The sequence below is a fragment of the Diabrotica virgifera genome, chromosome 1 (genome assembly GCF_917563875.1).
Source record: "Diabrotica virgifera virgifera chromosome 1, PGI_DIABVI_V3a".
NCBI classification, from domain to species: Eukaryota; Metazoa; Arthropoda; class Insecta; order Coleoptera; family Chrysomelidae; genus Diabrotica; species Diabrotica virgifera.
In genome coordinates this window covers 228,213,467-228,236,014 of record NC_065443.1, presented here as the reverse complement: position 1 = coordinate 228,236,014, position 22,548 = coordinate 228,213,467, and the positions used below count along the sequence as shown (strand labels likewise).

The 22,548-nt window shown below is 34.4% G+C and overlaps 1 protein-coding gene across 8 annotated transcripts in view; it reads left to right on the top strand.

Annotated features, from left to right (window-relative positions):
- The window catches only part of LOC126879052 (testis-expressed protein 2), a 201,675-nt gene that overhangs the window by 124,941 nt on the left and 54,186 nt on the right, over nucleotides 1-22,548 (top strand). For all 8 annotated transcript variants that reach the window (XM_050641946.1, XM_050641940.1, XM_050641938.1 and 5 more), the window contains 2 exons: nucleotides 164-377; nucleotides 8,282-8,777. In XM_050641946.1, the coding sequence (XP_050497903.1) occupies nucleotides 8,290-8,777 (488 nt within the window). In that variant the 5' untranslated portion in view covers nucleotides 164-377; nucleotides 8,282-8,289. The remainder of the gene's footprint in view (nucleotides 1-163; nucleotides 378-8,281; nucleotides 8,778-22,548) is intronic.

The following is a 22,548-nucleotide window of genomic DNA, read 5'->3' as shown; positions in this document are numbered from 1 at the left end:
GAATTTCATTTAAATATGGAATTACTACTACAAATATTATGGTCAGTTTGGATGGAGAAATGATTGTAACAATAATAGTTTTCATTGTCGAATGTCCACAAAAATCTAATTAATATTGGAAACCACCGTTCCATTAAATACTTATACATATTTTTCGTTTTAGGGCAAAATTACGAAGAGTGTCGAAGAAAAAATAACAGAAATCAAGTCAAGAAACCATGAGGAAGGTTCGCCGCTTCACAGACCGAAATCCGATTCCCACAAACCGGATCTAAAAACGATCGCAGACAGCAAGGAAAATTCTAGCGTCTCGGATTCCGAAGATTTATCCGAGAGTAGTATATCGAAGACTTGTGGCATCGTTTCTACCACAGAAGGCAAGTATTTTTCACAAATTAAGACAAGAGAATAATGTTTTTCATTGCAACTGAATATGTATTTTTTAATATACTCACCAAGTAATCTTTGAGTTTGCTCGAAATAATTTATGCCTATATTTATTTATCTATTCACGGATTCATACAAAATTTAAATTATCCTAACCCAACACCACAAAAGTAAAGGAAAATAAAAAAGACAGTTTATGTTTCCTTTCGATTCAGAGGCGATGCCCAATCTCTAAACAGCTGTTTCTGTTTTACAGGTTTCCTCAGTAGAGCTGCGTGCACACCTCTGAAGCAAAACGAAACCAAACTGTCTATATGGAATTTTAACAATAGTTTTAAATCCACTTTTGGGTCGCTACAGCGACATCTCTTATAGAAAAGCGAAAAGTCTCAGATAAAAAATCACTATTAAAATAAAAATTAAAATAGTAAATCATTATTTGAATCAGAAAATTTTTCGTGTTGGAACTGGTTTCTGGTAGATCTTTAATCTCTGCCCAGGGCCGCGCCATCCACGTGTGCAATGTGTGCGGCGCACACAGGCGCCAGCAATTAAGGGGCGCCACTAGAGTTATTACAAAAATTTTACGGGAGTCAAAATAACACTTACCCATTTACCGACCTTGCCACCCTGTAATATCTTAACTTCAAAGGCAGGCACATTACGTATTGATTTACAATCTACATAAACAAGAAAAATCCTGTAAAGACATGTAGCCAAAAAATATTTAGGAGATAAAATATATCAACATTTACATTCATATGCTCAGTCCACATATGGTATGAAGTTACCTTACTAATATGGTATTACTAATATGCAGCTTACCTTAAATGTTTTACAAGAGTTAAAACAATTCTTGCTCGAGTTTCGGACAGACAGCAAATTTAATGATGTTATTACTACAGCACATGAGACTGCAGAGAAACTGTATGTGGAGCCCAGTTTTCAACTAGCCACACCGTTACGGTGCCGGAATAAAAGCAGACAGTTTGAATACAGACAGTTTGAAATAAAAATCTTAAATCTTTACTGTATTTTCCTGTTGCATGTGTGAGAATTTTTAGTTATTTTTGTTTGATTACATGAGAAAAGTATGGAAGAAAATAGAACCTATAATAATAGAGAGTCCTAAAAAATATGAGAAAGGAACCACAAATTAAGCTACAGTAGGTTAAAGATCGGAATGGGAATATAATAACTGAAGAAAACCACATTATAGAAAGATGGAAAAAATATTTTATGAAACTTTTAAACAAAGACAAGACAACAGAAAGGAAAAAAAACAAATTTTAGCAAAACAACCACAGAAGAACAAGATGTAATTGGGGACAATAAAATACAATTGACTGAAGTGGAAGATGTCTTAGAGTTTAGACCAACTAAAAATAGGTAAAGTTTCAGGTATAGATGGATTAGATGCCGAGTTATTGCAATATCTGGGAGAATTGGGCAAAAAGGAACTTTATGAACTGTTAAACCTAACATGGCAAACTAAAAAATACCGAGTGACTAGAACACGGCTGTAATACTGCCTATGCACAAAAAAGAAGATTCGAGAGAATGTGGAAATTGTAGAGGCATATCGCTGCTCTGTTCATATTAAAAGTCTACGAAATTAACCTAGAACGGAAGCTCCAAAATTTAGTAGAGCCTAGATTAGCAGATATTCAAAGTGGCTTTAGGCCAGCACATAGCGTCCAGGACCATATCTTCACTCTACAGCAGATCATCGAAAAAGCAATACTAAAAGATGAAATGGTATATTTGGGATTCATAGATATGAAAAAGAAAAAAAGAAAAAACAAAAGTGATGGCAATACCCAACAAAGAAGTTAACCTAAATATTGAAATCCAAAGCAATAATAAATAGAACAGGTAGAGATATTTAAATACCTTGGAATAATTTTAAATAAGAAGGGGACACACAAATTGCAAATGATATTAAAAGAGAATTAAAAGTAAAAACCTTAAAGGAAAAAATTCATGAAAAGAAATTAAAATGAGCTGGACACTTATTTAGAATGGATGACAACAGACAAGTTAAAATGACATGGGAAGCGAGGCCGATAGGGAAAAACAGGAGAGGTCAACCAAGGAAAACCTGGGATACAAGTGTGATGGAAATATTGAAGAATAGAAGAAAATCACGACAGGAAACCAATGAATTAGCTAGGGACAGGAAAAAGTGGCCTAAGTTCGCAGATAATAACGAATAAAGAAGACATTTCGACACCTTCCGGTACAAGAGGAACATCGATTATGTATGTATGTATTGTTTGGTTGTTTACAATAAATAATTGTTCATTTTTATTCACATTGTTTTATTTAATGAGACGATTTTTAAAAAATTGCCTATTTTTGAGCGCCATTAAATATTTTGCACACAGGCGCTACCACGTGCTGGCGCGGCACTGTCTCTGCCTTTTACAATTTATAAGAACAACAAATGTACTCAATTTTACTCCTTTCAAATCGTTATACTGCAAAATGTATTATTTGTGAGCAATCTTTTTGATTAGAGTTTGAAATCTTTTTAAAGATTTTGAAAGACTAGTATGCATGGGCGTCCATATAAATATTTTTATATGGGGGGCAGACGTGAAGATGTTGCACATTACATTTTGTATACTTTGGATGACAATATATTATAGTTTAAAGCAACCGAAAAGCTCCCGTCCCCCACTGCCCATGGGTATGGGCGCCTATGTTAGTATGTACCGCAATTGGTATGATAAAATTGGATTAAAAACATTGGAATCGCTCCTAAAATTTAGGAGAAGTCTCTCCTGGGGGTGAGATAACAGATCTCTTAAGGGTAGGAATATAATCTGTATTTCCTTTTCTGTTTCTGTGTTTGCTAATGTGTTGGATTAATGTTAAATTTCTGGAATGTGTCTAAAGATATTCAACCTCTCATCTTTACTGATGAGCCCAGAGAGGTTGAAGAGGGCGAAACACATTTCTAAGAACTGGTGTTTGGATCTTTGATTCTATTCAAAAAATTTTTCCCAGCCCGAAATGGTGGATGTGTGAATTGTTCGTAAGGGGATTTTTCCACATTCTCTATTTCATCTGTTTGATTTCGTACGAGTGGTCGTTAAACCATTAACCTTGGATCTTTTGATCACTGAGTGTGTTTCAAAGATCTACATCTTTTGTTTTTGAAAACAATTATTTCTGAGAACTGTTTACTAATTATAATTTTCGTGGACCCACAAACAGAAATGATGTTTTTGCCGATACTCCTCAAAAAATAAATTGTTTCGCTAACACTTTATTAGGGATTATAATTTTCACAATCATATAATCGTAAATAATATTTTTCGCGGCGTTCATTGAAAGTTCTACTCTTAACGGCATTTTTCGGAGCTATACTTTTCGTAGGCGGCGGCGGCGGTATATACTCTTGTGCTGACTGAGTGTTTTTCTATGGTAAATCAACAGTTCCTTTGAAAATATTTAGTTCTTTTAGTTCGTGAGTAACTCAGTGAAGCTTTCAATATTTTTAGAGGTACAAAGCTTGATTAAATATTGGGTTTATATAGGCTTAGCCACAGTTGATTGTAATGATAATTACATTTTTACCTAAAAAGAATGACGTTTCGATTTCCACTCCGGAAATCGTTTTCGAAAAATATTATGAAAAATTGTGGTAACAAGAGTATATACCTGCCAATGTGTTCAGGAGCGTATGTCTTATCAATTGAAGTTGACATACTTTGCCGTGGTGCTGTAGGCAACAGTCATTCTTTGGCTGAAAAGATGTAAGAGTGGATGGTGGAGTGGAGTGCCCTAGGGTACATCAAATTCTGATTATTCTGTGTGTTTCTGCATTATTTCTATGTGCTTTGTGCTGTGTCTGGGAGTGTTACTATTTTATTGTGTATTGTGTGTTGCATATATGTATTGTGTATGATATAATATTTTTCTTCATTTAGTAGGATGAGAGCTGCTTCTTTGATTTTCTCTTTTTCTGTCTTGCAGTTTCTTCCACATAGAAATCGTTGCATTCGCAAAGTATTTTGTAGATGCAGTTTTTTGACCTCTCTTGTGTGTGGTTGGTATATTCGATAAAAATATCGAAATATCGTATCGAAACTCAATATGATAACGATACAATACATACCTTAGTAATAATAATATCGATACGATACTCATTATCTGAAATCAATACAATACTCGTGTATTGTCGATACGCTTGCCTCGATATTATTGAGAATATCAATATCGAGAAGAAAAAAATATTATGGTGGAAATCATATAGTAGTGTTTTCCCCGTTTTATCTCGGTTGGCTAGGGATATTTTGTGTGTCCAAGCGACGTCCGTACCAGTCGAGCGGTTTTTTTCTGAAGCAGCTCTGGTACTAACGAATAAAAGATTGATGCTCTTTAAAGATAAATGTATCAAAGAACTCATTTGTGTCTTTTGTGAACAGATGGATGAAGAGTTCCTTAAGGGATAATATTTCTTGTATATTTTAAGAGATTTTTTTAATAATGATAAGTAATAAATGAATAAGGAATCGTTTTTTTTTATTAATTTAATCCTTTTTATGTTGATATTTTATCGAGTATTGTATCGATATCGTATCGAAATCAATATCAATACGATATTTTTATAAGGAAGTATTGCCGATATCGATACACGATACGATACTTCATTGGCATAACCAATACTCAATACTTAAAGAGTTTCGATATTGTATCGTATCGTGAAGCTCTAGTTGTTGGGTTTGGTTTTAGATAGGATATATCTGAGTGTGTTGGTTGTTTTAAATATTGTTGTAATGTTGTACTTGTTTCCTATCGTTATTATTTTTTTCCGGTAAGCCCTTTACATATAGTATTGTTGTGATCTTTGAGTCCCTTCTTGTAGGTGTTGCTGGACTGCGTGTGATGTGTTGTTTTCTATCTTGTGGAATTCTTTGTTTATAAATGATAATGCCTTTTCATTGGAACAGGTGTTTTTTGTTCTATCGTGTAATGATTAAATATTTTCTTTTTTAATGTTTAATGTTTAACTTTTGATGAACAACATCTAAAACAGCCAATATACTCAGATCTATCCTTACAAAACCAAACCCAGCAACACACAAAAGAGGTCAAAGGACTGTATATACAAACTACCCTGTGAATGCAAAAATTTCTATGTGTGAGAAACTGCAACACTAGTAAGCAGCAGGATAAACGAGGATGAAACATACATCAAAAACAGAGATTTTGACAAATCACAGATATGCAAACATGTCTGGGAGAATGAACTGAGTATATGAGTACAATGGAAAGATGCATAAATAATCATGAAGGAAATAAAAGAGAAAAATCAAAGGAGCAGCCCTCATCCTACGAAATGAAGAAGAATGTGTAGCAAACCCATCAGCAGAATACAGCAGGTTTTGGGTGCCAATACTTAAAGAATAAGTGAACACCAAGAATATACTAACAATAGCGGATGACAAAATGTGAGATGCACGTCTTCTATCTTGCACAATACATATGCAACACAGAATCACAATACTAACACTCCCAGACACTAGACACAGAACCACATAAATCACATATAAATAATGCAGAAACACACACAATAATCAGAATTTGATGTACCATATTTGTGATATTGGCGAAATCCAAGTCCGACCATACAAATCTGAGTCATTGCTTCTAACAATATCTTTTGAATCATCTTAAGCAGTTCCATCATTTTTTTTTGTCATGCCTTGTACCCAGCACATTTTATAGTACGGGATCCGAATAGGAGGTCAAAATGTACCGATCTGCTTGCCGGATGAAACATTTTTTTTATTAAATTTTAGCATAGACAAACACGACCAGCATGGGTTGCCTATCAAAATCGTCTCATAGCTATCCTTAAGGGAGGGCCGTAGCGGTTGAAGTCAACATTTCAAGCACATTTTTGTGAATTTTTTTTTTGAAAGTATGAGAGAATAATTTTGTTTTTAAATTAAATAAGCATATTAAGTATAATTCAAAGAATATTAAAAAAAATCAAGGAAAAATATTGAAAATTTAGACACCTTAAAAAAGCAATGAATTTTGCGGTGGACATCAGAATTGATCATTGGGTCATGGTAGACAAAAATTTAAAAAGATTTTATTAGCTTAGTTTCTCGAGGTAGCGCTGTTAAGTTTATTTTAGTTTTAATGATCTTTGACTTTTTAGTATCACTCAAAAGTCAAAACAACGAAATTTTTTACAGAAAAAAGGGTGAAAATCAACATATTATTTATTATTGTTAAACAAAATATAAGCAGAAAACAAAAATTCTCTCAATAGCGTTACTTCACGAAATGTCTAAAGAAAATATATTATACAAAATTTCAGGTCAAGTAGTTTTTGAGTTACAATGTCCAACGCCTTGAAAAGCGCAGTTTAGAAAAAAACGCGTTGTTTTGTCAACTCTTATTTTCAATTTCTTTTGTGTCTGTCAAATCGAAAAGTGATGCACACCGAAATATGTTTTTGAATCGCGGAGTAATTTACAAAATAGAATGGGAACAGCTCCTGAGCGTTTTTCACTACGCTCAAGAGCGTTGGCGCGAACCTGCTGAAAGAGATTCAAAGGTAGGGATATTCTCGTAGGGAACATGCTGTATATCCGGTAATTTTGCTCGGATAAATCTGAAATTTCTGAGAGTACTCTTGAAGTTTTTCTTTTCAATTAAATAGATAAAAATTAAACAAATAAAACATATGAAAATATTCAAAGCATTTCTGAGTAATAAATTTTTATTTTTATTTCTTATTTATTCAAAAATTGGTAAAATAAATATTATTCTATATCTGAGTCTTAGTTTCTATTCTAAGTTTTAATTAAAGGGGGAGTTTGGTTTTAAAATTTTGAAATTTTGAATTTTTTATTATTTTAAATAAAAGTACATAACTTCAAGAAGGATACTATCTGAAAATTTCAGATTAATCGGAGCAAAAGTACCGGAAATACAGCATGTTGAATATCCCTACCTTCGACACGCTTTGCCCAGTGTCTACTATTCTAGCTATGTCCACTATTCAAAAACATATTCCGGTGTGCATCACTTCACCATTTGATACACAAAAAGAACTTAAAAACAAAAGTTAATAAAACTTCAAACGCTTATTTCTCGAAATTGCTTTTTTCAAAGGCGGTGGACATTGTAACTCAAAAACTACTACGCCGATCCGCCTAAAATTTTGTGTATATATTCATTAGACATTTGGTGAGGTAACCCTGTCGATATATTTTTTGTTTTATGCTTATTTTTTATTTAACAATAATTAATATGTTGATTTTCGCCATTTTTTGTGCAAAAAATTTCGTTGTTTTGATTTTTGAGTGATACCAAAAAGTCAAAAATCTTTATAACTAAAAAAACTCGACAGACATATCTCGATAAACTTATAAGCTATTAAAATCTTTCTGAAATTTTTGTTTACCATGATCCAACGATAAGTTCGGATGTCCACCGCAAAATCGATTTTTTTTTTCGAGGTGTCTTTAAAAATTTGCCACCGTTGGCTTATTTTTCAATATTTTTCGTTGAATTTTTTTTTTAGTATTCTTTGAATGATACTGAATACGCTTATTTAATTTAAAAATAAAGTTATTCTCTCATACTTTAAAAAAAATCACAAAAATAAGCTTGAAATCTTGATTTCAACCCCTACGGTCCTCCTTAAGGATAGCTATGACACGATTTTGATAGGCAACCCATGCTGGTCGTGTTTGTCTATGTATGAAATTTAATAAAAAAAATGTTTCATCCGGCAAGCAGATGAGTACATTCGACCTTCTATTCGGATCTTAGACTATTAAACGAAAACGAATGATTAAATGTTTTTCTTATTGTCTCGTAATATACGAATGTTCCATGTTCATTTAGTTCATTTTTTTAGGTGTTGAAATGTCTAGTGACGAAGACACTCCATCGTTAGAAAAAGACAAGAAAGACGAAAAATTCCTCTCCGTTACGCCCCATAGCTTTAAACACAAATTTAGATTTTTTAAAAAGACACACCATGAAGAAGGAACGATCAAAACCAACGACTTGTCCAAATTGTACAACATTAACACCGAAAATGTAGAGCAGGCTCTACCAGAAGATTCGGAAGGAGTAGAAGATGGCGTCGATGCGCTCGAAGAATCTAACCTCAAAACCGAGCCGTCACTTGTCAGAGTTTCGCATGAGGAAATCTTGACAACAGTTGCACAGAAAATCGATAATGTAGAGATCGATTGTGAGAACGTGATTCATATTAAAGAAGTGCAGGGTACTGATGTTAGGGAAAAGTATTTTGATTGTAAAGATGAGGAGAAGATTGTTTTCGCACCTACAGGTTTCGTGGATTTGCGTCCTATTGCAACTAGGAATCGTCCATTTTATAATTATTTGTAAGTATACTATTTCACATTACTTTTAATTGTACAGTTTCATTTAACAGGCGAAATTTATTACACGTTTTTCACCGTTTCTTACACGTGTATCTAGGTTTCACCTCTCGTTGGGAAGAATGAAGGAGCTCGAATTGAAAAGAGTTTAAAACATGATCTTTTGCAAGGGTAAACTGTAGACGTATTGTCGAAATTAAAGGTTTTTCTAACATCGCCCAGTGATTTACAGTAACTTCAGGCTTCCTGAGTTCTTGTTGCTTCGCATGCTAGGGCGGTCTGATAAGTACGTAGGCCCGGCTCAAATTGAACCTAAACGAGACACAACCTGCGCCGGCGGGTCGGGTGACCCGTGCATTTATTTTTCTATCTCAGCGCATATTGAACACAACCCAACCCAAGGGATTGTTCAAGTATTACGTAACGCAGGTTGGGGGGGGGGTAAAAAATCTTCAAAAATTGCGTTACGCAATAGTTAAACGCCCATTACAGTGCGTTACGTAGGGGGGAGGGGGGAGTGAAAAATCTTCAAAAATCGCATTACGTAATACTTGAACGCTCCCCAACCGTTGGCTATCGACGTGGCGAATAGAGACGGGCAAAATCAGTGCGGACATGTAACGGTTACTTTTGATACCGGTTCTCAGTGGTACTGAGTACAAATACTGATTACAAAATACTGATGTATCTGATCCTTGTACTGAATTGAGTAGGCAACTTAAAATCGGTATTTCCGTACTTATAAGTAGTAACGTTTTAAAAATATCTTACACGTCCCTAGTAGTCGTAGCGGTATGACTTTCGAAAACATCGAATTTGATCATAAGCTGGTGCTTAAACAGATATCTTACACAAAGTATTTTATTTCTGTACATAATACCTACATATTTAAAATAATCTCTCCCCTACTGCTCGGTCATATCTCATGTTTCTCAATTTACTGCTCGGACCACAATCATTTACAATTACTGCAGGATCGCAACCATTTACAATTACTGCAGGTGATAATTCATAATCCCTCTGCTACTGATCGGTCATAAAAAATAACACTACCTGCATATTTCGTTTTTAATTTTTAAGCATAAACAAAAATGTAATATATAATAAACAAAAATGTATTATGCCGACAAGTTGACTTTGAGGGTAATACGATATTTTTATCGATCACGGTTTTAAGTAACATGAATTATTTTTCACTTATTTTTCTAATAATGTATTTTTGTAAAGGCATAACTTTGATTATTAATTTCGTATCGCCGCTTATTTAGTCTACCAAAAGTTATCAGAATTTAATGACAAAGACAACGCAGTTTTCACTCGTTGGGGGTGTTGATTATGCTATTTTTATTTATCATAATAAATTGTACTTAGGTACCATCCGTATTCATTACAGATACGTCCATCTCGCAAACAAAAACAAGTAAAACTAAACATCTGGCGGTGAGTCACGCGTCCCACGGCCCAAGAAAACTGTACGCCGATCACAAACGCTCCCAAGCGAGACCTACGAACTCATGCACTGATAGTAGGATGCGCAAAACTGTCTACGCAGTTCGCCGGTGCAGGTTGTGTCTCGCTTAGATTCAATTCGCGCCGGGCCTTAGCCTACGAAAGGAAACCCAAAATTTTGGAATAGTTTTTTTTTTTTTTTATTTAAACAATATAAATACACCTAATCTACAAGATTAATCAGTATTTTTTCTTTAACCTAATTTCCCTAAAAAATGTTTGTAAACTAGATGTCACCTGGTCCATCCTAGCTTTTTTTTACATGAAATGTCCACTTCTTTGTTGTGGCTACACAGCACAGCACTGACTCTGCTTTTCACTAATTGCTCACGTATTTGTTATGGCTACAATACAATGCACAACACTAACTAAGCCCGGCACAACTTCACACATTACACGAGCTCGAACGGTTTAGTCCTCTTGAGCCTTCGCATCTGGGGTTCGTTGACAAGAAGCTGAAGTGCTTCATGGTTGGGATGCTTATGGAGCCTGTCTTCATGTCTCCTGGCGACTTTCTTGATTTCATTTGGAATAGATTCGATTTTAAGATCTCTACGCAAATCGTCGTTCCGAACATACCAAGGAGCACATACAATATTCCTTAATATTCGGTTCTGGAGCGTTTCTAAATTTCGGTAATTACTTTTTTTGGTACAGCCCCATAATTGTAGGCCATATGTCCACACCGGTTTCAATATCTGTTTGTAAATTAGTACTTTGTTCTGGATGGAAAGTTGAGAGTACCTACCTATTAGCCAATACATATTTTTGTACTTTATCTTCATCTGTTCAGTTTTCTTTTTAACGTGCTCCTTCCATTTTAGTTTGACGTCGAGATTTAAACCCAGGTATTTCGCTGTTTTTTTATTAGGAACAACGTTGTTGTTTAGGATAATTGGAAGATTATTGATTTTCTTGTTAGTGAAGTTAATATGAACTGACTTCTGTTCATTAAACTTTATACGCCATTTTTTGGACCAGCCTTCTATGCCATTAATTGCATTTTGTAAGTTAATCGTAGATTCCTCTATAGTTGCTCCTATTGTCATGACTGCTGTATCATCAGCAAATGTGGCCAGTTGGATGTTTTCCCTCTCCGGAATGTCAGATGTGTACAAAAGGTATAGTATTGGTCCAAGAACGCTACCTTGTGGAACCCCTGCATTTATTTGCTTTAACTCAGAGTACTCGTTTTCCATTTTAACTCTAAATGTTCGCTGGTGTAGGTATGACTTCAATATTTCAACGAGTTGCATAGGAAATATTTTCTTTAGCTTCATTAACAGACCGTCGTGCCATACTTTGTCAAATGCTTTTGCGATATCCAGGAATACTGCCGAACAAATTTTGTCCCCTTCCAGTGCTTTTTCTATTTCAGTTACTATTCGATGGATCTGGTCAATTGTGGAGTGTTTATCACGAAATCCAAATTGATGAGTTGGAATAATATTTTTTTGTTCAATTATATGGTTCATTCTTCGTAGTAGTAATTTTTCAAACACCTTTGAGATTATGGATAGTAAGGAGATTGGCCTGTATGATGTTAATTCATGGTTATCTTGTCCTACTTTTGGTATCATTATAACCTCTGCAGTTTTCCAAAGGATGGGAACATATCTAAGCCTAAAGGATGCATTTATTAGTGTAGTAAGCTTTACTATGGCTTTTCTAGGTAATTTTTTTAGTATCTCACCATTGATCAGGTCAAACCCAGGCGCTTTTTTTGTATTGATGTTTTTGATTAATTTTTGAACTTCTTTTGTAGTAGTCAGTTGTATGTTAACAGAATCAAAAGCTACTGGTTCATCGTCTACATGAGTTTCCCCAGGGTTTGGCTGAAATATGTTTTCTAAATAATCAGCGAACGCATCCACTTTCTCTTTGGGATTTCTTGCCCATGTTCTGTTTTCTTTTCGTAGAGGAGGTACATGCTGAACTGGCTTATTTATCTTTTTGGCTGCCTTCCAAAGGGAGTAATCGGTGCATTCATCATCAGTTAGTTCTCTCAGGTACTTATTGATTGATTCGTTTTTAATTTTCGAGATTTCCCTTTGCAGCTGTTGTGTGAGCCTATTAAGCTTATTTTTATTTTCTTTAATTCGAGTTCTTTGCCATATCTTCCGAGCCTTTCTTTTTTCCTGTATCAAGTCTCTAATTTCTTTGGGGTAATTGTTTCCTACTGTTTTTCTTTGGATTATAGGTGTGTTGTTCCACGCTGCCTGCTGGATGTTTATCATAAATAGATCGGTTTCTTGTTCCAATTGTTCTGTCGTTTGAATAAATCCACTGAACTCAATTTTCTCATTAATTTCTGATTGGAAGTTTACCCAGTCCGTAAACTTATTGGTCAACGCGGGTTTCATTTCAGTGGTAACAATTTGATCACTAATTGTTAGTAGAATTGGAGAGTGGTCAGATATAAGCTCCTCTACATCCTCTACTTTTATAAAATTTGTTGCTACACCTCTGGATATGAAAAAATCTAGGAGGTCTGGGATTCTGTTTGCATCACTTGGCCAGTAAGTGGGTTTCCCAGTAGAGTGCCATCTACAATTGTGTCCGGTCACAACATGCTGCAATTCTTTACCTTTAGGTGTTGAGAGTCTGGAGCCCCAACAGGTATTTTTTGCATTAAAGTCTGCGCCAATTATGTATTTTTCACCCAAGGTTGACAAGAAGTTAGCATAGTCTTCTCTTTTGAGGTTATGTCTAGGAGGGAAATATGCAGCTGCAATGTTAAGTGTGTATTTCTTAGTTTTAACACTGATAGAGGCACATTGTATTTCTTCGGTTTCAATTTTTTCACGTTCCCAGTGGAGAATACTATTTTTAACAGCGACAGCAGCTCCGCCTCTGGCTGAATTTTGTGGATGTATGGCATGATAGATTTGATAACCTTGCAGCTTAATAAATGATTGTCTAGTTAGATGTGTTTCTGCAATTAGGCATATGTCTATTTTTTGTGTTTGTAGGGTTACTAATAACTCTTGCTGGTGTTGTAAGAGTCCATTTGTATTCCATTGGAGTATCCTAAGGTCCGGGGGCATTATAGTCTTATTATGATCGGCTTCTGATATTTTCAAGTCTGTCCAGCCTTTCAAGTACTTTTTTGTTAAATTCTTCTTGTTTGCTCATTTTCTCCATTATTTTTTGCAGCATTTCAGTTACTGTGTCTGTATTATTTTCAGTTTCTGGTTGTGCTACTTGAGCATAAGATACTCCAGCTCTTCTTAAAGTTTGGTGTCTATCTTCCATATTTTCTATATTTAATCTGCTCTCAGGAGCCTTGTTATTTATATTTTTATTTCTTAGTGTTTGCAGAGCTTTTGCAGTGCTACATCCTCTATAATTAGCTGGATGGTCATTGCCGCAGTGAACACTTTTTGGAGCTATATTTTTGGGTTTTTTACAGTCTTTTGTTAGATGTTTTCCAATGCATTTGACACATCTTGGTTCCCTTTTGCAGTAATTCTGTGTGTGTGTCCATATTCCTGGCAGCGCTTGCATTGGGGCAGTAATTTAGGTTTTCTGAAAGCCTCTATTTGTACTCTCATATTTAATATTTCATTAATGGCATATATTTTTTTTATATCTTCATCTTTATCAAAGGATAAAGTAAAAAGCGGAAGTGGCGTTTTATCTTTCCCGGTTAGTATTTGATTTACCTCCAGTATTTTGAAGCCTTTGTTCTTTAGGTCTTTTACAATTTGTGCAGCTTTGCATGACTGGTGTAAGTTTCTTGCAACTACCTTGACAGGTCTTGACTGTTTGTTTTCAAATGAAAACCATTCCATTTCCGTATTGTTTAAGACTTCAGTTAGACTCCTGTATGCATCTGAGTCAGTGACATTGATTTTCATATTCCCTCCAGCCAACATGGTTGCCTGGAATTGTATCTTGTTTTTATGTAGATAATCTGACAATTCGTCATATTTTTGTACTTTATTAATTATAATTGGTGGAGGTTTTATATTAACCGGTTGCAGTTTGTTACTTTTGGTACTCGTTTCAGGGGATTGTACCTGCGGTGAGTTGCTAGCTTTTCTTTTTTTTTGAGTTTCTAACCCTAATCCATTCTGTCTCTCTGCTTAGTTCTTCATCATCTGTATGATATTCGGTTTGGTCTTTTTTAGTAGTCTCCTCAACTGGTTCTATTTTATTTTGAATTATCTCAACTTGTATTTGAAGCTGTTTAATAGTGACTTCTAATTTTTCTCTTAATTGTTTTTCACTCATCCAAGCATTATACAACGCCTGCTCATTTTGACTGCGGGCTTGATTTTCGTTGAACAAAGCTTGGTTTTGTTGAACTAGCAGCGCCTCGTTCGAGGTAGACTGCTGCGTGTACCCATCCATTTGACTATTCTGATTATCATTCTCAGTAGAATAAATAATGATTTAACAAATATTTATTAAATAAAAATTAACTACTTACTCAGTTTATCACTAATCACTTTCGATATTATTAATTACTCGATAAAAAAACATCCTTCACTTCAACGGTTTGGAAAAGATGTATTTTTAATTGTTTATAATTGTTTATTAATAGCCTTTAATTACAGAACTGAAAAACTGAGTGTAAACACGTCCAGTTCGTTTCGCTGCTCGATTAGGAATGTTTGCCCCATTTGGAATAGTGATAATTAATTTTTGAACGTAGTCTTCTTTTAGCTTGATACACTGGACCCAGCGATGCTCCAAGTTATTTAACCCGTCTGAAAAATAAATTTTCTTGAGGTCTGCGAAGTAAGCTTCCGTGGTGGTGACGAGCTCATCATTCGACTTAAATTTTTGACTGGCGAGTGACTTTTTAAGTGGGAAAACAAAAAGAAGTCGTAGAGGTCCAAATCTGGACAATACGGTGGAAGGGACAACAGTTCATAGCCCAATTCACCCAACTTGGCCATGGCGACGGCGGACGTGTGAGCCGATGCGTTGTCATGGTGAAAGGTCTCTTTTTTCTTCCCCAATTGGGCCTGTATTTTCTGCAATTCGGCGTCGCATCGGCCCAACAATTCGGCATAGTAAAGCCTTGTGTCCGTTTTGCTATTTTACAGGAATTTGATATTGGAGGACTTTCGCAGGGTAACGTACACTGTATCGACTGTTTTTTAGTCTCGCGTGTACAGTTTGTCAAACGTAGGAAAGAGTTTGAAAATCTTACAATCGCTATGTAGCGTTATGGCGATTGTGAAATTTTCAAACTCTTTTCTACGTTTGACAAACTGTACCAGTGGATCCGTGTTTCATTTACGGTTATGAAACAACGTAAAAACTCCTTCGGATTACGCATGCATAAACAGCCTAAGACACTGCTCTGAAGTGGTCTCGTGATTGCGCTCGTTGTCCTGAGTGAGCAAACGTGGCATCCATCAGGCCGACAGCTTTCTCATGCCCAAAATTCCATGCAGGATAAGACCCACGCGATCTTTTGCGATGCCTATTGTCTCAACTAGCTCGCGCACTTAGAGTTGGCGTTCTGCCCATACGAGATCGTGGATTTTTTTCACGTTATCTTCTGTGGCAACCGTTTTACGGGGCATCTGGGCCGTGACTTAACAAAAACCGACATGCGACCACGTTGAAACTCGTTAAACCAATTTTGACGGTCACAATCGAAGGAGAAGAGTTACTGTATTCGCTCTGAGCGTTAACAAACTGTCAAAGTAAAATTGACCGACCAGGTCATGGTGGCGGTTGGTTGAAATGCTTGTAAGGACGATTTAGTGTATGTTTAAATGGGATATTAAAAAAAATGCCATATCACGCTATTTGTTGTGTTGTTCACTGTAAAAATACATGGAGAAATAGTGATGTGATATACATGTATTTTCTTCGTTCCCAAAAAAACTTAGATTAAAGAATAAAATTGATTAATGCTGTTAGAAGAATGAAGTGAGGTTAACTTTTTTCATATATACAAAGGATATGGCAGTATACACTTATACACACATGATATAATAATAATATTTACATTTTTATAAGTTTTGTACATATTACATAAACTTTTTAGCTCTGATAAATCCGAATTGACTGCAAAATGTACGGATACGGTATGTCCTATATAACCTCACTATCGCAAATTATGTCAATAGGTAAATCTTTATTAACGACACAAAATATTTTTGTTGAACTATAATGACACTATAAAACAATGACTAATGAATTATAACAATTTGTATTGGGTTAATATCACTAGAAAATAAAATATTCAAGTTTAACAAAATACAATAGAGCGTCGATAATCCGAACCCTGGTAATCCGAACGTTCGCTAATCCGAACGCAAAAAAATTATAAAATTAAAAATATGATCGCGGACCGAATTTTTGGATTTAAATGACAATATGGGCAAAATATGACCGCGGATTTTTATTTTGTTTATGCAGAAATACATACAATATATTTGTTTATTGTGCAGGTATTCCTTGTAACTAAAACGTATGTACATAATATTGTTGTATAATTTTTTATGGGAAAAATTTAGAAAATAAATTTATATCAGAGACCACATAGATTTTCATCGCCCTGTATATGACCAAAAATTGTAATAGGATAATTTACATTAATAATTAATCAGTGTTTTCGTAGACAGTGAAATCGTTAAGAAGGTGGTTTTCTTAATGGGTTTTTGAACGGACTTGGTGCGGTCAGATTAGGATTAGACAATACAGTTTTATTTCGATTTGCAATGGACAATAAGACATTTTATAAACAATTCGAAGAAGGTTAAGCGATAAACAAATTTATTGAGTTTAGAATCTGAGGCTTTTTGTTTAGCATTTTGAAACAACGGAAGTAATTTGATGTCTTCCAGAATTTAACAAATTGGAAAGTTGTATACAAATTAAATTGGTTCTTAAGAAATGATAATATGGGTGTAGTGGGTAGAAAGGATGTTTTGTGATTGGTGAAAAATGATGGATAGAAGGGATGAGAGTGTTGCGTCTGATTTTGACGAGAAAAAAATAGGCACTGTGTAATGAATATCTGGAGAAAGCAGTCCAGTTTTTGAAAAGTGAGAAGTCAGTGTAAAGTGGTGAAATTGGCCTTTGCGAGCAGAATCAAGTTGAAACGAAATCGTTGACCTAATTGAGAAGTTAATTTTCCTGGGACCGAGGAAGATTCCTGTTTCTGTCTAGAACAAGTAGCCGATTGGTATCTATTTGCACAAGATATCGAGAAGAGAGAAAACTGAGTCGAGAATTCGAGCGAGTCCTGTTTGTTTGTTTGTGAAGCAGTTTGGACGAGAAGGACCTTTCGCAACATCCTAAGAGTACGTGTGGGAGAATCGAGGAAGACGCAGTCCGGGAAAAGAAGTAGAGAAGAAACAAAAAGGTTAGTCAAATCATTTGTGAAACAGGGAGTGTTTCAGAACAGAAACTAAAGATTACCAGTAGGAAATCGAGTTAGAGTTGGGATTTTCAAACTGTATTATTACAAGGAGATAACATTCGTGTCGTCGCACTGATATAATACTCCAGTCAGGGAAATAAGCAAGAAATAGACCATGTTCGGGAAAATGAAATTAATATCAAGGTATCTGACTACTTTTTTAGTTATTGTGGACTTGACCTATAGGATGAAAACATTGAAAACCTTCATGTTTCCTGTCTAGAGATCGTGTTTTTTAATTATTAACAATTTGGTGCAATCAGTGCGATTTTTTCCATTTTTTGCACTCAATTAAAAAGCTAAATAGTTGACATAAAATTACAAATTTTATTTTTTTAGAACATTGAAAAACCTTCACAATGACGATTTTTGAAAGTCAAAAAGTTAATTGGTTGCTTCGTAAACTGCAAAATAACTGAAAATCGTTATTTATTAATAACTTTTCCTAAAACTAACTTAGAACTGTAGTGTTTCGCTGCTTTACTCAAAGTTGGGTATTAGGGTACATAACAAACTCCCAAAATTTGAGACCGATCCATTAATTAGTTTAAAAGTTAGGTATTCTATTTGTTTATCCCAGAGACCTTTGTTTTGCAAGAACAAATGACAGAAAATAATGAAGATAGGACAATTCTGCGTATGCCAAATGAAAGTAGAAAAGTGATCCTATTAAAATGTGTTAAGAAAAGATAAAAAATTATTCAATATAGTAAAAAATACTAGTTTATACACATTTACAAAACATCTTCTTACATAGGTATTCGGAAAGATGATATTTTACTCGAATTTTTAAAAATGTAGTTCAAATGATGATTAGTCATAGTAAGTGAAGGGGGAGCTTCTGCGTTGATTGCACTAAATTGTTAATAACTAAAAAACGAACGCGAACTCTAGGTAGAAAACATGTAGGTTTTCATCCTATAGGTCAGCAATTAAAACAGTTGTCAGCTACCTGGCGGGAGCCGAAAAATGCACGAGTTCAAAAACTAAAAAAGCAACTAAACTACTACCATTTTCTATATCTTGGGATCTACTCAATGAATTTTGATATTTCTTCTTTTAATTTGTATGTACTTTTGTGTAAATTACAAATATGCAATTTGTCTAGGGTCTAGACATTTATTAATTAATAAACAGTCTAATTTTTTTAACAATTTTTGAAAAAATATTATTTTCTCAAAAATCCATTTTTTGTAATGATACTATCATTTTTAATCATAGAAAAAGTTAAGGTATATTTTAATGAATAAATTATGTTCAATAAATTATTATTTAATAAAAATAATTTATTTATTAAAATATAGGTTACTTTAACTTTTTCTATGATCATTAATAGTATGATAGAATTGATTAAAAAAATGACAACCCAGACATCCAAAGTGAAAGTTATCCTCCAATACCAAATTGTTCTATATCGTCCATATAATGTTCAGAAAAAAGTCACACCTTTTTGAGCGTCGGGTTTGGGGGGGGGAGAGAGGGGGGAGAAGTCGGAAATTCGTAGTTTTTTACGTTTTTCGTCAATATTTCTAAAACTATGAGGTTTAGCATGAACAACCTTTTATACAAAAATGTTCTACAATAAATTTGAAATAAAAAATGCCCCTATACATAATCCTTCTAAAATGAACGATTCCAAAGTTACGGAGGTAGTATAGTATAATTGGTCCAAAAAAAGGCCTAACCTAGACATCCAAAGTAAAAGTTTTCCTCCAACACCAAATTGTTCTATATGATTCACATATTGTTCAGTAAAAAGTTACACCATTTTGAGCGTCCGGTTTGGGGGGGGGAGATGGGGGAGAAGTCGGTAAATTAGTTATTTATTTACGTTTTTCGTCAATATTTCTTAAACTATGTTTAAGCGTAAACAATGTTATATACAAAAACGTTCTACATAAAATTTAAAACAAAAATGGTCCTATCCTTAATTGTTATAAAATCAACGGTTCCAGAGTTACGGAGGGTGAAAAGTGGAGATTTTCGATACTTTTTATATTCCTTGGGCAGTTGAAGATGATTTTGGGTGGTGAGGTTGACGTTTCTTCAAGGGCTGATCACTAACATACCATCGGCCACTGAAATAGCAAATCCTGTTAAAGAAAATTTCTTTCAATCAGTAAAAATATTATAAATTGCTCAAAAAATATAAAAAGTATCGAAAACCTCCACTTTTCACCCTCCGTAACTGTGGAATCGTTGATTTTATAACAATTATGTATAGGACCTTTTTTGTTTTAAATTTAATGTAGAACATTTTTGTATAGAACATTAAAGCATATTTTTAGAAATATTGACGAAAAACAAAAAACTACTAATTTACCGATTTCTCCCCTATTTACCCCCCAAACCGGACGCTCAAAATGGTGTAACTTTTTACTGAATAATATCTGGACCATATAGAGAACAATTTGGTGTTGGAGGAAAACTTTTACTTTTAATGTCTGGGTTAGGCCTTTTTGGACCAATTATACTATACTACCTCCATAACTTTGGAACCGTTCACTTTAGACGGATTATGCAGAGGACCTTTTTTGTTTCAAATTTAATGTAGAACATTTTTGTATAGAAGGTTGTTCATGCTAAACCGCATAGTTTTAGAAATATTGACGAAAAACTTAAAAAACTACGAATTTACCGATTTCTCCCCCTCTCCTACCTAAACCCGACGCTCAAAATGGTGTGACTTTTTTCTGAACATTATGTAGACCATATAGAACAATTTGGTGTTGGAGGATAACTTTCACTTTGGATGTCTGGGTTTGGATCTAGTTATACCATACTATAATGATATGATTAAGAAAATAGGTACCTACATATTTGGAAAAAAATAATTTTTTCAAGAAATGTTTAAACAAATTAGACCCTGTATTAATTAATACATTTATAATAAAATTGCATATATGTAATGTATGTAGAAATTACATACAAATTAAATTGTTAATAATTAAAAAAACGGACGTGAACTCTAGACAGGACACGGGTAGGTTTTCTTGCTATAGGTCTACAATAATTAAAAAAGTAGTCAGCTACCTGAATATTTCAGTTAGATATTATGAAAATGATGTAATAGTGTGAAGTAGCTTCAGTGAAATATCAGTTAAAAAATAACGGCTACTGCTATCGCAACACATTCCTATCTTATACTAGTGCAAATTGCAAATTATACATAATCATAATTTTTCATTTTTATGTAAAACATTCTGTGTTTATTTTCACCGGTCAAAAGTGAATTCATACCATACTGTGATAAGTGTGATTTTTGTTCTTCTCACTTGTGTAAAATATTATTTTTTATAAATTCTATGTTCCTCATTTTAATATATTTCCAAACACATTTCTTATTTAAGGGACCGTTCAAGTATTACGTAACGCAGGTTAGGGGGGTCAAAAATCTTCAAAAATTGCGTTACGTAGGGGGGGAGGGGGGTCAAAAATCTTCAAAGATCGCGTTACATGATGCTTGAACGCTCCCTAAATAAAAAATTCTGCTTGCATTTTTTTTTTTCGCAAAAATGGTACATGTTTGAAGGGCGGCTACTAGAGAATTGCCTAGGGCGGCAATTGACCTAAACGCGGCCCTGATTACACGATAGTAGATTTCTCTTGAGGCGGTGGCGCCATTGGGCGGAGAGACTAAGTACTTATCGGACCACCCACGTAGAGGTCGCTACTATCGTACACATACGCCCATAAAGATATACTACATCTCATTTCAATTCGATCTACCACAAGTCTTCCTGACGCGAAGTGAAATCTCGAAACACATGTAGGAGAATGTAGTGATGTTGATTATAGTTACTTTCGAGTATTCGTTACGAATCGTTACTTTTGTATAAAGTAATGATTTAAAGTATTCGTTACTTTGATTACTTTGATTACTTTTGTTACTTTTGTATTTGAGTACCGGTAATGATATCGAGAATCGCATTTCTCAGTACATATTTTGTATTATAAATAGTATTAGTAGGATACTTTGATTACTATGATTACTCTTGTATTTGAGTACGGGTAGTCATATCGAGAATCGCATTTCTCAGTATTTCGTATAAAAGAAAATCTGGCCCTTCATATACTGATTTTAACAAGTTTAGACTTTTTTCCAGACGTCATCCTAATCCTAAATACAATGCAAAAAGTTGCAAGTCTCTATGTACCTACTATATTTAAAAATATATTTATTCCTGTGTTTTTAGTGTTAAATGCCCTGGTCTAATAAAAACAATGCCATACCTACATGTAAAATTAAAGTTGATGATCATAGTCTAGAAATATTATCATAATTTTTACATATTTTCCGGTCAATCTAAGCTATTTTTTTCTAGGCCTGATAAGAATAGTGTGTATTTATTATTAAAATCTAATGTGTTGCATTTTTATTTTCAAAAGAACTAGCATTTGTGAAATTCTGTGAATTATCTACCTCGACAAATCGTATTGACATCTGTTTCTGGGTGCATGCTTTGTTAAATGCTATACCTCCCTCTGTTTCAGCTACTTCTCAGCGCCCTGTAATCCTGTAAATCTCTTCATAGCCTTCGCCCTTCATAGATAAAATTTTAGTTAACTGTACTGATACCGAACACTCGTGGAATACCGGTCCGACTCCGATATCAACCGAGTAGATACAATACTCAAAATCAAAATAGGTACTCGCTCTGATACGATTGGTACGAAGTAATCAGAGTAATCAAAGTAACGATTTACCTCTCTGTATAGTAATCGTTATTTTCGGTATTCGTAAGTAACGAGTACTTTGTAACGAATACGAATAGTTACTTTTTCAACATCACTAGGAGAATGGTGGAGCTCCAATTGACACTTTTAAGTTCTTCTTCTTCTTCTTGTAGTGCCTATCCGTTTCGGATGTTG